This window comes from Hyperolius riggenbachi, chromosome 8 (assembly GCF_040937935.1).
Source record: "Hyperolius riggenbachi isolate aHypRig1 chromosome 8, aHypRig1.pri, whole genome shotgun sequence".
NCBI classification, from domain to species: domain Eukaryota; kingdom Metazoa; phylum Chordata; class Amphibia; order Anura; family Hyperoliidae; genus Hyperolius; species Hyperolius riggenbachi.
Genome location: NC_090653.1, coordinates 73,019,837 through 73,033,883, shown reverse-complemented (window position 1 = coordinate 73,033,883; position 14,047 = coordinate 73,019,837). Strand labels below are relative to the sequence as shown.

General features: G+C 51.6%; 1 protein-coding gene across 2 annotated transcripts in view; it reads right to left on the bottom strand.

The window, feature by feature from the left end:
* Nucleotides 1-14,047, bottom strand: part of LOC137528920 (cytochrome P450 2H2-like) — a 92,961-nt gene that overhangs the window by 70,076 nt on the left and 8,838 nt on the right. The window contains exons 1-2 of one of the 2 annotated variants that reach the window (XM_068250684.1): nt 12,053-12,262; nt 9,794-9,956 (exon numbers count right to left, since the gene is read on the bottom strand). In XM_068250684.1, coding sequence (XP_068106785.1) covers nt 9,794-9,956; nt 12,053-12,232 — 343 coding nt within the window. In that variant the 5' untranslated portion in view covers nt 12,233-12,262. Of the gene's footprint in view, nt 1-9,793; nt 9,957-12,052; nt 12,263-14,047 lie in introns of those variants that run through there. The other variant, XM_068250685.1, reaches the window with a different exon arrangement.

Below are 14,047 nucleotides of genomic sequence, written 5' to 3'. Positions count from 1 at the left end.
GGTTCCCGTGCACCTCCCTCTGTCCCCCTGTGCCTCTTTCTTTGCCCTTTTGCCTCCTTCTGTCTCCCTGTTCCTCCCTCTGCCCCCTGTGTCTCCTTACGCCCCCTCTGCCTTCTTCTGTCCTCTTTTGTGCCTCCTTCTGTCCCCCTTTGTGCCTCCTTCTGTCTCCCTGTGCCTCTTTATGTTCCCTTTTGTGGCTAATTCTGTCTCCCACTGTGCCTTCTTCTGCCCCCCTCTTTGTGCCTCTTTCTGTCTCCATGTTCCTCTTCAGTCCCCCTTTGCCACCTCTTTCCCCCTTTGCCTCCCTCTGTCCCTGTGCCTCCTTCTGCGTCCCTTTGTGCCTTTTTCGGTCTCCCTGTGCCTCTGTATGTACCTCTGTGCCTCCTTCTGTCCCCCTCTGCCTTCTTCTGTCCCTCTTTGGTGTCTCCTTCTGTCCCCCTGTGTGCCTCCTTCAGTCTCAGTTGTGCCTCCTTCCGTCCCTCTTTGTGCCGTATTCTGTCCTCCTCTGTGCCTCCTTCTGCCTCCCTTTGTGCCTCCTTCAATTCCCCTGTGCCACTTTCTGTTCTCCTGTGCCTCCTGTCCCGTTTTGTGCCTCCTTCTGTCCCCCATTGTTGCTCCTTCTGTCACCCATTGTGCCTCCTTCTGTCCCCCCCCCCCCCCCTCGCCTCCTTTTCCTTTGTCCTTTCCCCAGCCCATTGTGTAAATACAGAGTATGGCACAGCAAAAGCTGTGCCCTCACCTTCCTGCCGGAGTCCTGCGCTGTGTCTATGTGACCATTCTGTCTGTCTCCTGCTTCTGGTACCTCACTTTCCTCATTTCATGTTTAAACATGCTACATGTGGTAGGAGATGCTGGGCACTGGGCTGAGTGGACAGGCAGAAGCACAGCACTGGAAACTAGGGGAAAGCAGGAAGGGGATGTGTAACAAAATTCGACAGAATCGGCGGGTTGTTGCCTGGTACACACTATGCAAGATGGATGGGATCTGCTGACTATCAGACAGACACTGAGAATATGCAACAGCTCAAACACAATACAGTGTGATAATAACAGATGCCCTAGAGAAGTACTTAGTACTCTGCTTGTGTGCTGTTATGTAGGCACACAAATATTACTAGAAGTGGGCACGGGTGTGACTCAGTGCCAGTGGGCTCTGTCTGCTGACTATCAGACAGACACTAAGAATATGCAGCAGTTCAAACACAATACAATGATAATAACAGATGCCCTGGAGCACTACTATGCTTGTGTCTAAGGTGACACACACTTATAGTGGGCACTAGGCACAGCTCTGGGTGGCTGCTTGTGGGCTGTGGAGTGTCGCACACCAACAAAAAAAAACAAACAAAAAAACAAAAAAAAAAAAAACCACAACAGCAGCAGAAGGAGCAAGTAGCCCTCAGAAGGACTGGTTGGGGGTTATTTAACCTCCCTGGCGTTCTGATAATGCGTATGGCTGCGCATGGTTTTTTAAACTAAATTTTTTTTAAATCATGTAGCTAGTCTAGCGCTAGCTACATGATACCCCCCTCCCAGCGAAATCCCACCCACCCTTCCGATCGCCGCCGACGATGATGGCCTTCAGGAGATCCCGTTCTGAATGGGATCTCCGTCAGGGCTTCCCCCGTCGCCATAGCGATGACCGGAACGACGGGAGTTCCGATCCACCCCTCAGCACTGCCTGGCGCTGATCGGCCAGGCAGCGCACGGGGTCTGGGGGGGGGGGGGTGCTCGCTACACGGCGGATAGCGGTGCATCGGCGGCGAGCGGCTACAACTCGCAGCAAGCAAGGTGCTTGCTGCGTGTTTTAAAAAAAAATTATTAAAATCGGCCCACCAGGGCCTGAGCGGCACCCTCCGGCAGTGGTGCTCACCGCCAGGTCGTGATCACGCTTACGCGTGGATTCACGACCATTTTGACGCATTCCGCCTCGGACACGAAAATCCGTGAATAGATTTTCAACCACGAAAATCTACTTCGGCTTCGCGTGAATGCGGACAGAAATCCGCATTCACGCTCGTGAAACCCGGTGCTGAAGTCGTGGTTTGCGGAAATGCGTCAAACTATGCGGAAGTGACACATTGCAGGCCAATCAGAGTGCCCCAGCCAGGCCCTAGCAACCAATCACAGGGGGGGAGCTATGCCCTCCCCTCCTGAATATAAAGCGGCGGCCATGATGGAAAAGCTCTGTCCTTGTTAGACTGTGGTGCTGAGAGGATTATCTCCAGGCCATTGTTGTTTGAGCAAGTGCATTTATTGTGTTAAAAACAAAGCGTTTTTTTTTGCTAACACTGCTCTTATACTGTACACAGTTAGCTAGTCAGTGAGTGATTGCTGTAGTTAGTTGTAGTCAGTGTAGTGTAGTGGGAGTGTGGGAGTCTAGTGATTATTTAACTGTGTGTAGTGCTGTGCAGGCAGGTTCAGTGCTGCAGTGTAGTGGGAGTGGGGATTATCTGTGTGTAGAGTGCAGGCGGGTAGGTTAGTACAGCTGCAGTGTTCACTTGTTTATTCCAGTGACAGTTATACACTTGTACTATTTGCAGGCAGCCAGTAACACCGCCGGCGCCGCCACTCTCTGCCAGCGCTGTTCATTCATTCTGTCAGTGACCTTGTGCCGTGCCCAGTGCCCACTGCTCGCTCGCTCGCTGGCATATGAGCATCTCATTACACAGTGTGACATCCTTGTGTGCCCACTGCATCCTTCAGTGACCTAGTTGTATATCCAGTGCCCACTGCTGTGCCCACTGCATCCTTCAGTGACCTTGTACTGTGGCCACTGCATCCTTCAGTGACCTAGTTGTATATCCAGTGGCCACTGCTGTGCCCACTGCATCCTTCAGTGACCTTGTACTGTGCTCACTGCATCCTTCAGTGACCTTGTACTGTGGCCACTGCATCCTTCAGTGACCTAGTTGTATATCCAGTGGCCACTGCTGTGCCCACTGCATCCTTCAGTGACCTTGTACTGTGGCCACTGCATCCTTCAGTGACCTAGTTGTATATCCAGTGCCCACTGCTGTGCCCACTGCATCCTTCAGTGACCTTGTACTGTCCCCACTGCATCCTTCAGTGACCTTGTACTGTGCCCACTGCATCCTTCAGTGACCTTGTACTGTGCCCACTGCATCCTTCAGTGACCTAGTTGTATATCCAGTGCCCACTGCTGTGCCCACTGCATCCTTCAGTGACCTTGTACTGTGGCCACTGCATCCTTCAGTGACCTTGTACTGTGCCCACTGCATCCTTCAGTGACCTAGTTGTATATCCAGTGCCCACTGCTGTGCCCACTGCATCCTTCAGTGACCTTGTACTGTGGCCACTGCATCCTTCAGTGACCTTGTACTGTGCCCACTGCATCCTTCAGTGACCTAGTTGTATATCCAGTGCCCACTGCTGTGCCCACTGCATCCTTCAGTGACCTTGTACTGTGCCCACTGCATCCTTCAGTGACCTTGTACTGTGCCCACTGCATCCTTCAGTGACCTTGTACTGTGCCCACTGCATCCTTCAGTGACCTAGTTGTATATCCAGTGCCCACTGCTGTGCCCACTGCATCCTTAAGTGACCTTGTACTGTGGCCACTGCATCCTTCAGTGACCTAGTTGTATATCCAGTGCCCACTGCTGTGCCCACTGCATCCTTCAGTGACCTTGTACTGTGGCCACTGCATCCTTCAGTGACCTTGTACTGTGCCCACTGCATCCTTCAGTGACCTTGTACTGTGCCCACTGCATCCAGTGATTCATTACTAGCAACATGTCTGGCAGGGTTTCGCGGGGTGAGAGGAAAGGGAGTTCAATTGCCTCAGCCACTTCTGGGACTGCTCCACGTCCAGGGAGAGGACGCCCAGCTGTACGTGGTCGTGATGCAGCAGAAAAGGGGGCAGCAAAGCCTGGGCCGAGTCAGCGGACGCCATTGTCCAAATATTTTAAAGTTTCTGGTCCCCGTGTGGTGGTTGAGCAAATGGAACCTGACGTACTCATGGACATCATGACTTCCTCCCAGACCTCTACTGTGAGCACCACTCCAAGCAGTAGCAGCAGCAGCCAACATCCCACGCTTGTTGTGACATCCACCCCAGCACCCACTGGTCAGCAGCCCTTCCAGAATGACAGCGGTCTGTCCCTCAGTCCGGCATCTGGGAACCTGCTGATGCAAGAAGCTCAGGACTTACTGGGGACTGATGTGGCAGAGATTGAGATCGGGCCACAATCACAAGCGTTGTTGAGTTCTGGTGATGAAGAAGAGGGGTCTGTGTCTGGGGATGTAGGGACAGAAGAGGAGGCGGAGGAGTCAGAGGAAGAGCTGGATTATGATGATGCTGCTGATGATGACGACGTTGTGGACCCTAACTATGTGCAGCCTGCTGAGTCCGTGGAAGAATGGTCAGAGCAGGATGACGAGTCACCTCGGCCTAGGCAAGGATATCGCCATATGTCAGGCAGGGGCAGGGGCATCGGCAGCAGTGGGCGTGGAGGAAGTAGACAGGACACTGCTTCAGCCGGCACCACCACCATGCAACCCCCGGCAACTACTACCACACATTGCTCCGCTGCACCCTCTGCTAGTGGGTGCCGCAGTAAATTAAAGTCACCAGTGTGGGATTGCTTTGAGGAATGTACTGATGACAAAAGGTATGCGGTGTGCAGGTTATGCAGCAAAAGATTGAGCCGTGGGAAAAGTCTGAGCAAGATGGGTACCTCATCCCTCCAGGGCCACCTGAGAAGCCGCCACTGCCGCGAGTATGCGGACTTTAAGAGGAAGCAGGCACTGCTGGCAGGGGTTCCTGAGAGCAGAAGGCCCACCAGCGCAGCAGCATCCTCCCTCCCTCAGGGTCGTGAATCCCCCACAGCAGCAGCAGTAGTAGCACGCAAGCGCTCTTCCACCTCGGCTGCTCAGGACACAGACATTGAGGCTGGCAGCCAGTGTTCGTCTCTCTCCTCTGTCTCCCCTGCATCCCAGCATCGTCAGACCCTGCTGAGCGACACCTTTCAGGGTCTGACCAAGCCTCTGCCTCCAAGCCACAGGCGGATCCGCAAACTAAATGGCTTGCTGGCCCGGGCCATGGCATCACAGCTGCTTCCCTACTCCCTGGTGCAGGAGGGGAGCGCCATGCGGACGCTGCTCCAATTTGGCATCCCCGAGTGGCAAGTCCCCAGTCGCCACTGTTTCAGCAGGAGCGCGATCCCAGCACTCCACAAGTTTGCGGTGGAAAACGTGGCCCGTTCCCTGGACTACTCTGTGGGCAAGCGGGTCCACGTGACCATGGACTCGTGGAGTAGCAGATTTGGGACAGGTCGCTACCTGTCCTTTACGGCCCACTGGGTGACACTGATGGAAGGGAGGGAGGACAAGAGCGCATCAGCCCAGCTAGTGGTGCCACCACGCGGGATCAGGGGGGATGCAGAAGGGTCCTGTCACGACACTTCCTCAGCACCCGGAAAGCAAGCCCGCCTCGGCAGCAGCAGCGCCAAGCCTCGGCACTGCCAAGCCCTTTTAACATTGGTGACCCTGGGGAAGGAGAGGCTTACGGCCACCAACGTCCTGGCCGCCCTCAGGAAGCAGGAGCGGAGGTGGCTGACCCCCAGAGGCCTGGAAGTGGGGTATGTGGCAGCCGATAACGGGGCCAACCTGGTGGCAGCAGTGTAGCAGGGAAACCTCCAGCACATCCCCTGCTTGGCCCACGTGCTCAATCTTGTGGTGCAGCGCTTCTTGCGCACCTACCAGGGGATGAGCGAGCTGCTGCAGGATGCCCGGGCGGTGGTACGCTTTTTCCGCCTGTCAGCCACTGCCTCTGCACTCTTGTCCACCTTACAGCAGCAGTATGGAAGGCCACAACACCGGCTGATCATCGACATGCCAGTTCGCTGGAATTCGACTCTGGCCATGTTGGAGCGGCTGTGTCAGCACAGGCTGGCTCTTAGGGCCTACATGCTAGACCCAAGTGTCCCCAGCAACCAGCAAGTCCCCATGATTACTGCCACTCAGTGGACACTGATGCAGCAAGTATGCCTGGTGCTGAGTCCCTTCCTGGAGGCAACCAAGATGGTCAGTGAGGAGCGGGCCTCTGTGTGCCAGTGGGTGCCCTTGGTTTGTCTACTGGAGCAGGCAATGGACAATTTAATTGAGCGTGGGGATAAAGCCCTGAGGCAGTTGGAAGAACAGGAGCAGATGGCAGCACAGTCCAGCTCAGAGGAGGGCTCACAGCAGGTAGTGGAAGAGTTGGAGGTCCCTAACCTGAATGAGGAGGAGGAGGAGGAGCAGAGTGCAGCAGGCGTTGTACGTGGATGGCGGTTTGAGGAGGACAACGACATGGCACAGGAAGAGGACAGGCATGCGTTATGGGACAATGGCGAGGACGAGGAAGATCTTGCTGGCAGGGCCCACTTGTTTCCCATGGCTGTGCACATGTTGCGCTGCCTTCGCAGGGACCCCCGGGTGATCCAGATGCGTTCAAGGGAGGACATCTGGATTACCTTGATGCTTGATCCCCGTCTGAAGGGGAAGCTGGGAGACTTAATGACGCCATCCACCACCAAGCAACGCACAAGGGAGTTGAAGGAGGCCCTTGTGCGCAGACTACTGGAAGCATTCCCCCAGCCTTCCACCCCCACTGTAACTGCTCTGCCAAGCCAGCAAGAGGTGCCTGCCATTGCCACTAGCAGCACAACAACAACCACCAGCAGCAGCAGCAGCAGCAACTGGCGCCCCGGAGACCTGAAGAGCCTAAGCAAGAGCCTGTATGCAGTGCAGCAGCCCAGAACAGAGGTGCCCGCCACAGCATCCACCACCAACCAGCACAAGCAACGACTGACCACCATGGTGTCTGACTATATGGGGTCATCCAGCGGGCTCAATGACACCGACAGCCCCGTGGACCCCTTGGAGTACTGGGTCAAGAGACTGGACATCTGGAGCGAGCTTTCCCAGTACGCCCTGGAACTCCTATCCTGCCCTCCTTCCAGTGTCCTCTCAGAGAGATGCTTTAGTGCGGCCGGTGGCGTGGTCACAGAGAAGCGCTCTCGGCTCTCCCACGCCTCTGTGGACAAACTCACCTTCCTGAAAATCAACCAGGCTTGGGTGGAAGGTGAGTTCCTGGCCCCTATTGTCGGACACAGGGGGACATGAAGTGGCTGCTGCATGTGCTGTTGTTAACTATGCCTGCCTTTATAAAGACATTTACTACCTGCCTAGTGCCTACCTTGGTTAATTTTTTTGGTGTTATGGTACTACTACCAGTAAGTTGCCATGGTCCTCCTTCTGAGCTGCTGAACTGACCGCCCGCTTTGTCCTCCTGACTCAGTCGCTACTACACTCTGCGTTCACACTGCCCGGGTCGCCGGGTGCATTTAATTTTTTGGCCAGCACTATGACGCTGTGCTACTACTACTGTGCTGCTGCTGCTGAACTGACCGCCCGCTTTGTCCTCCTGACTCAGTCGCTACTACACTCTGCGTTCACACTGCCCGGGTCGCCGGGTGCATTTAATTTTTTGGCCAGCACTATGACGCTGTGCTACTACTACTGTGCTGCTGCTGTTGAACTGACCGCCCGCTTTGTCCTCCTGACTCAGTCGCTACTACACTGTGCGTGCACACTGCCCGGGTCGCCGGGTGCATTTAATTTTTTGGCCAGCACTATGACGCTGTGCTACTACTACTGTGGTGCTGCTGCTGAACTGACCGCCCGCTTTGTCCTCCTGACTCAGTCGCTACTACACTCTGCGTTCACACTGCCCGGGTCGCCGGGTGCATTTAATTTTTTGGCCAGCACTATGACGCTGTGCTACTACTACTGTGCTGCTGCTGCTGCTGAACTGACCGCCCGCTTTGTCCTCCTGACTCAGTCGCTACTACACTCTGCGTGCACACTGCCCGGGTCGCCGGGTGCATTTAATTTTTTGGCCAGCACTATGACGCTGTGCTACTACTACTGTGCTGCTGCTGCTGAACTGACCCGCCCGCTTTGTCCTCCTGACTTAGTCGCTACTACACTCTGCGTTCACACTGCCCGGGTCGCCGGGTGCATTTAATTTTTTGGCCAGCACTATGACGCTGTGCTACTACTACTGTGCTGCTGCTGCTGAACTGACCGCCCGCTTTGTCCTCCTGACTCAGTCGCTACTACACTCTGCGTTCACACTGCCCGGGTCACCGGGTGCATTTAATTTTTTGGCCAGCACTATGACGCTGTGCTACTACTACTGTGCTGCTGCTGCTGAACTGACCGCCCGCTTTGTCCTCCTGACTCAGTCGCTACTACACTCTGCGTTCACACTGCCCGGGTCGCCGGGTGCATTTAATTTTTTGGCCAGCACTATGACGCTGTGCTGCTACTACTACCACCAGTATGTTGCCGTGGTCCTTCTGTGCTGCTGAACTGACCGCCCGCATAGTCCTTCTCCTGACTCAGTCGCTACCACCACTGCACTCTGCGTTCACACTGCCCGTGTCCACTGACAACTCTGCTGCGATGTCATTGCTAATTGCTGCAAAAAAAACAAAAAAAAAATTACAAAAACCTCTCTGGAGCCTTTTTGCCGTCAGCCACTCATCCTCCTCCAGCGGTACCTTCGCTGCCAAGTGCCATTGGAACTCGCCTTCACCTCTTTGACTGCTTAACGCGTATATCCCTTTTTAAAACCACTTATTACCAATTAATAGCCCCATTTAAAGTGTTGATTTCACTTTAACATCCATTTTCTCTAGAAAATTTTTTTGGGGGGGAATTTTTTATGTTGAAGTTATGTTGCCCCTTATCACCTCGATAATCCATGCTATTTGGGGGACTGTAGCATGTATGGGGGCTTTGTTATTAACGTTAAAAGAAAATCCGCCTCCGGGCGTGAATCCGCGCGTGATTACGCCATTCACGGGAAAAAATCCGCGTGGTTGCGTGGACGGGGACGAAAATCCGCATGCGGCGGGGCCGAATGCGGATTTTTTTTTGCAACCACGCGGATTTCCGAATTCGTGGATGAGGCACATCCGAGCATCCCGGCGTCTCTGGACGAGCTCAGCTTGTCCAGAACGCTAAGGAGGTTAACAGCAAGTCAGTCAGCAAGGATCGAGTACATTTGAAATCGGCGCCGGTAGACTTGGGCGCAGGATACAGCGCTATATGGCTGATCCTGCTTCTGCACAAGTCCGGGCCGATTTAATTACTATTCCCCCTCCAGGCCGCCATGGATAGTGGGGGAATGAAATAATTCGGCTTCCAGCGATTGCTAGAGGCCGAATTATTGTGTTTTTAAGCAACTTCGGTTCCGTCTTCTGACGGAGCCGACGTTACTCACTGAGCGCCGCTATAGACTGATTCCCATTACAGTCTATGGCGGCGCTGGCTGCGCCCAAATCTAGCAGCGCTGAAAAGCACTGCTCCGCAAGGATCAAAATTAACAGACCTAGCTAATGCTTTCCCTATCTCCAGCAAGCTTTGTCCCTTCCTCTCTCTATTCCAGCCAAAGACAGACTGGAACATGGCGGGTGTTTTTATAGGTGGCGGGGGGAGCTGGGGGGGGTCCATGAGGGAGTGAAGGCTGATTAGCGGCCATGTGCCTGCTGGCTGTGTTGTAAGGAGTCAAAGTTTAGCCCAATGATGATGAATGGGGGCGGGTCGAATAGCGCAAATACTCGATATTCGCCGAATAGTGCTCACCGGTGTACTGTTTGAGGCATCTCTGATGGGGAGTTGAATTTTTGTTTTTTAACAAAGTCACGCAAGTAGGTCACTAATAAAAAAAAAAAAAAACATATCACAAGATCTTAGTATTCTCTTATTTTTAGTATCTTACCAAAATCTTTAAAAAGCACGTCTGCTATGTCCAGTTCACCTCTGGCACTGAACACATCACTTCGATCGACCAGCGCCTCCTTCACAGCATCATAGCCAGTTAGCATAACAGCTGGGATATTTGCCAGATACACTGTGTACACTGGTCCATAGGTCTCGCTTAGCTGTGGAGAGAGATATATACCATTTAATAGTTTCAGAATGGTATAGAAGAAATGGGAGTATCAATTATTTTGGCTTGGCCATTAGGTGGCAAGACTTCTTGCAGGGAGTCATGCTAAGACCCAAAAGGAAGAAAACCTGCCAGTCTGTAAATAAAAGGAAGAGATGTCAGGGTCACAGCAAAACATACACTTGGAACGTTTCACCTGATGCTTGCAGGACTTCCTGCACCGGGGGTTGGACATGCTGTCAGCAATCCAAGGACACAGATCCAAACAGTTTGCAACAGTAGAAAAGTAGATCCAGCCTGTCAAACCAATGGGGTCAATATGCAAAAAGCATTCAAAGACACACTGGAGACATGTCAAGAAAGGGTGGTTTGTGGATGCAGGGGAGAGCAGACAAGGCACTCATGCTTGTTTGGGTTCTGACAAGCACGTGAGCAAATGTCTCACAGGTACAAAATGGCTGTACAGCCTTGTCTGCTCACTGCTCTCCCCCTGCACCCACCCTTCTTGCATGTCATTTGTTTGCACACCAATGTGACTGCTGTTTTTGGACCTTAAACTGGTTGGTCTTATGGACTATGCCTGGATCGCCTTTTCTTCTGTTGCAAAATGTTATGCAAGACACCTGCTGTCATTAGCGATTGCCAATGAGATGCAAATAATGCCAAGCTGATTAATTATGTTAATATTGTATGCAAATTTATGCAGCTAGAAAATTGACTAGTTGATAACCACCTTGTTGGCCCATTTTCCAGTTGCATACATTTGCATACAAATTTGCATAATCCTGCATCAACTGAGAATTTACATCTTAACCACAGTTTAGTTTAAGTGTAGCGTACTGTATTGCTATGTAGCTTAGTTGGTAGGGCAGCAGGAAGAAGTGTAGTGTAGTGTTACTGGTAGGGGCAACAGTGATCAGTGTAGTGTAGCTGGGTAGTGTAGAGTAGTGATGGGCGAACAGTGTTCGCCACTGTTCGGGTTCGCCCGGATTTTGGCCTGTTCGGGTGCGGTTCGGCACCCCCCGAACACTTCATGGTGTTCGGGAGAGTGCTCGGGCACGCTGCCCGAACCCGATCAGGCCTTCTGTGTTCGGCCGAACACAGCCGTGTCCGGCCGAACAAAGCCCCCTATAGAGTCCCAGCATAAAGGGAAAGCATGCCCTGAGAGCGCGCGCGCGCGGGGGGGGGGGGGGTCAGAAATGCCCACCACCCCTCCCCGCTAAGTTCTCCCTTCTGCTGGACCCTATAAAATTAAATAGAAGTCCCCCAAAGTACCTGTAGCAGGCTGGCAGGAAGAGGACAGGAAGCGGACAGCCGGCGATCACAGGCGCTAGTACCATCTGGTACTTCCGCCCTCTCTCTGACGCACTTCCTGTTTACATTTGTAAGTCGCGTCAAGAGAGAACAGAAGTACCGCGATGACGCGTACGAGGGTACGTGTCATCATGTAGATGACGCGTACCCTCGTACACGTCATCACGGTACTTCTGCTCTCTCTTGACGCGACTTACAAATGTAAACAGGAAGTGCGTCAGAGAGAGGGCGGAAGTACCAGATGGTACTAGCGCCTGTGATCGCCGGCTGTCCGCTTCCTGTCCTCTTCCTGCCAGCCTGCTACAGGTACTTTGGGGGACTTCTATTTAATTTTATAGGGTCCAGCAGAAGGGAGAGCTTAGCGGGGAGGGGTGGGGGGCATTTATGACCCCCCCCCCCCGCGCTCGGGGCATGCTCTCCCTTTATGCTGGGACCCTATAGGGGCCCCAAAGGGACATGTTCGGGTTGGGTTCGGGGTTCGGCCCGAACATGCCGAATATCGGGGGCATGTTCGGCTGAACCCCCCCGAACCCGAACATCTGGATGTTCGCCCATCACTAGTGTAGAGTACATAGAATAGCTGGGGGGAGGGTTGTGTGTGTTTGAAAGGACCATAATATGCCCCTGCACTATAGATGCACCAAGGTTTCATCTTTGTTTTTCCTGATTTTTGCCCTCTAGACCTAGGTGCCTCTTATATGCCGGAGCCTTTTATATTCCGAAAATACAGTGATCAGTAGTAAAAAATTAATCATATCAGGCATCCTGACTTACCTTCACCAAAGACTGTGGCAATTCAGTGGTGTTGAGTTGCAGAACATTGCCCAGAAGTGGCAGAGGGGTTGGCCCTGGAGGCAGATCTTTCCTCTTCACATCCTTCCACCATTTAATCAGGTAAATTAAGAGAGTGACCCCAGTAGCCAGGAGAAGTGTTGCTGCAATGTTCACAGCCATACTAATAATGCTGTCCCTGTCTCAAGTCCATGAACTGCTGTACTTGAGATGAAACTAAGCTGCAATCCAGAGTTCGCATGATTGCAGAGTACAAGCAGGGAGTGCCAAGGAATGCCGCCCGATTACATGTACATTTCATCAGACAGTGTAAAGTTATGTTAGTTGTTAAAAATAATACATGACGTCACTCGTTGCAGCAATGCTAGGATGTGAACCATATGATTGAACATCTGTTTGCAAACACGCGTTTATGTCAGGATTTGGCTGCAACCATTCACAAACACGTGTTTGTCGTTTTGCCAGTAAACCACACTGCTGGATGTTGTTCAACCAACACTAATATACAGTGTTTTTTGCATATGATTCTATTAACCATGCAGCAACATGTAAAAATATTCTTTGCACTCTCAACTTCCAAAAATCCCAGATTGAATTCAGCCTTTCTAACAATTCAGTGTTCTTTTCTTGGTTCAGTTATTGCTTTCAGCTGCTGGTATAGTTTAAAGAGGAACAGTAGCGAAAAGGGGGAAAAAAATCAAATCAATATATTGCAAAGGGAAAAGTTAAAAAAATAGAATCAAGAAACCAATGCGATCAATGAGATCAAGAACTAACAATGCGATAGGCTAAAATGTTTTTTGTTTTTTTTTATTAATAGATATACATATGGACAGAAGGAAATAGTGGCTGCTAGGCAGTTTGAAAAAGACTTTATTTTCCACAATGCTATGAGGTTCACAGACAGCAAACTGTCAGGACCTTGGTCATGACATCACACTATGGAAGGGGTTTTTTACCACAATAACAGCCATACAGAACCACCTGATGCTCTATTCAAGAAAAGGTAAAGATTTTTCATGGAAAAAGGGGTATATTAGCTACTGATTGGGATGAAGTTCAATCATTGGTTACAGTTCCTCTTTAAAGTAAAATATGAGGGCTTGTTTAACCGGGGTAAAAATATATATTTTTATCGCTAATCTTTTTATTTAGGATAATTAGTTTTTATTTTTATGTATACTTAAATTAAGCAACCCCCTATCCCCCCAAGCCTTATTAATCTATACATGCTGGTGTTGGCCAAGACAGCGATGCCTTTGAGTGTTGGGTTCCAACTTTAGAGCATTATTATCCCACACGGTTCTTAACTTTGGGGTACAACGTGGAAAATATTGCTGTGAGGCCTGGCGGATTCCCTGCTTTTCTTCAGTCCCTATACCCCAATATACTGCACACTCTTCTTCACCTATAGTATAGCCCCCATGTGAATACAAGATGGAGTTACACCTGCCTGACTACAGTTGCCCTCTGGACTTCTGCTCTCAAGGTATAGCAACTGAGGGAGGAAAGACAGAGGAAAAATCAGAACCACAAACAAGATACAGGCAAGCCCAGTAGCAAAGAAGACTCACAACCAGTGACAGTCCAAGGTCATACACAGCAGATCAGATAAGCACAGTACAGAGGAGTAGGCAAAAGCAGGGTCTAAGGCAATCCGAGGTCAATCCAGGTAGCAATCACAGAGAGGTCAGTCCAATCAAAGGGTCAATCCAGGCAGCAATCAAGAGTAATCCAGGTCACAGGCAAGAAGCCAGGTAACAATCCACAAATACAGGCAACACCCAGCAAGAAGCCAAAGCTAATCACAGGCAACCTTACAATGCACAGCACAGGTTTAACCCCCTCCCAACTGCCTAACGCCGATCGGTGTCAGGAGGGTGACAGCCCCATCGCCATCTATTTACAATGTACAGTGCTGCGATTTACAGCAGTGCTGTACTGGGGTCAGCTGTGTCAATCGGCTGTCCCCTGGGA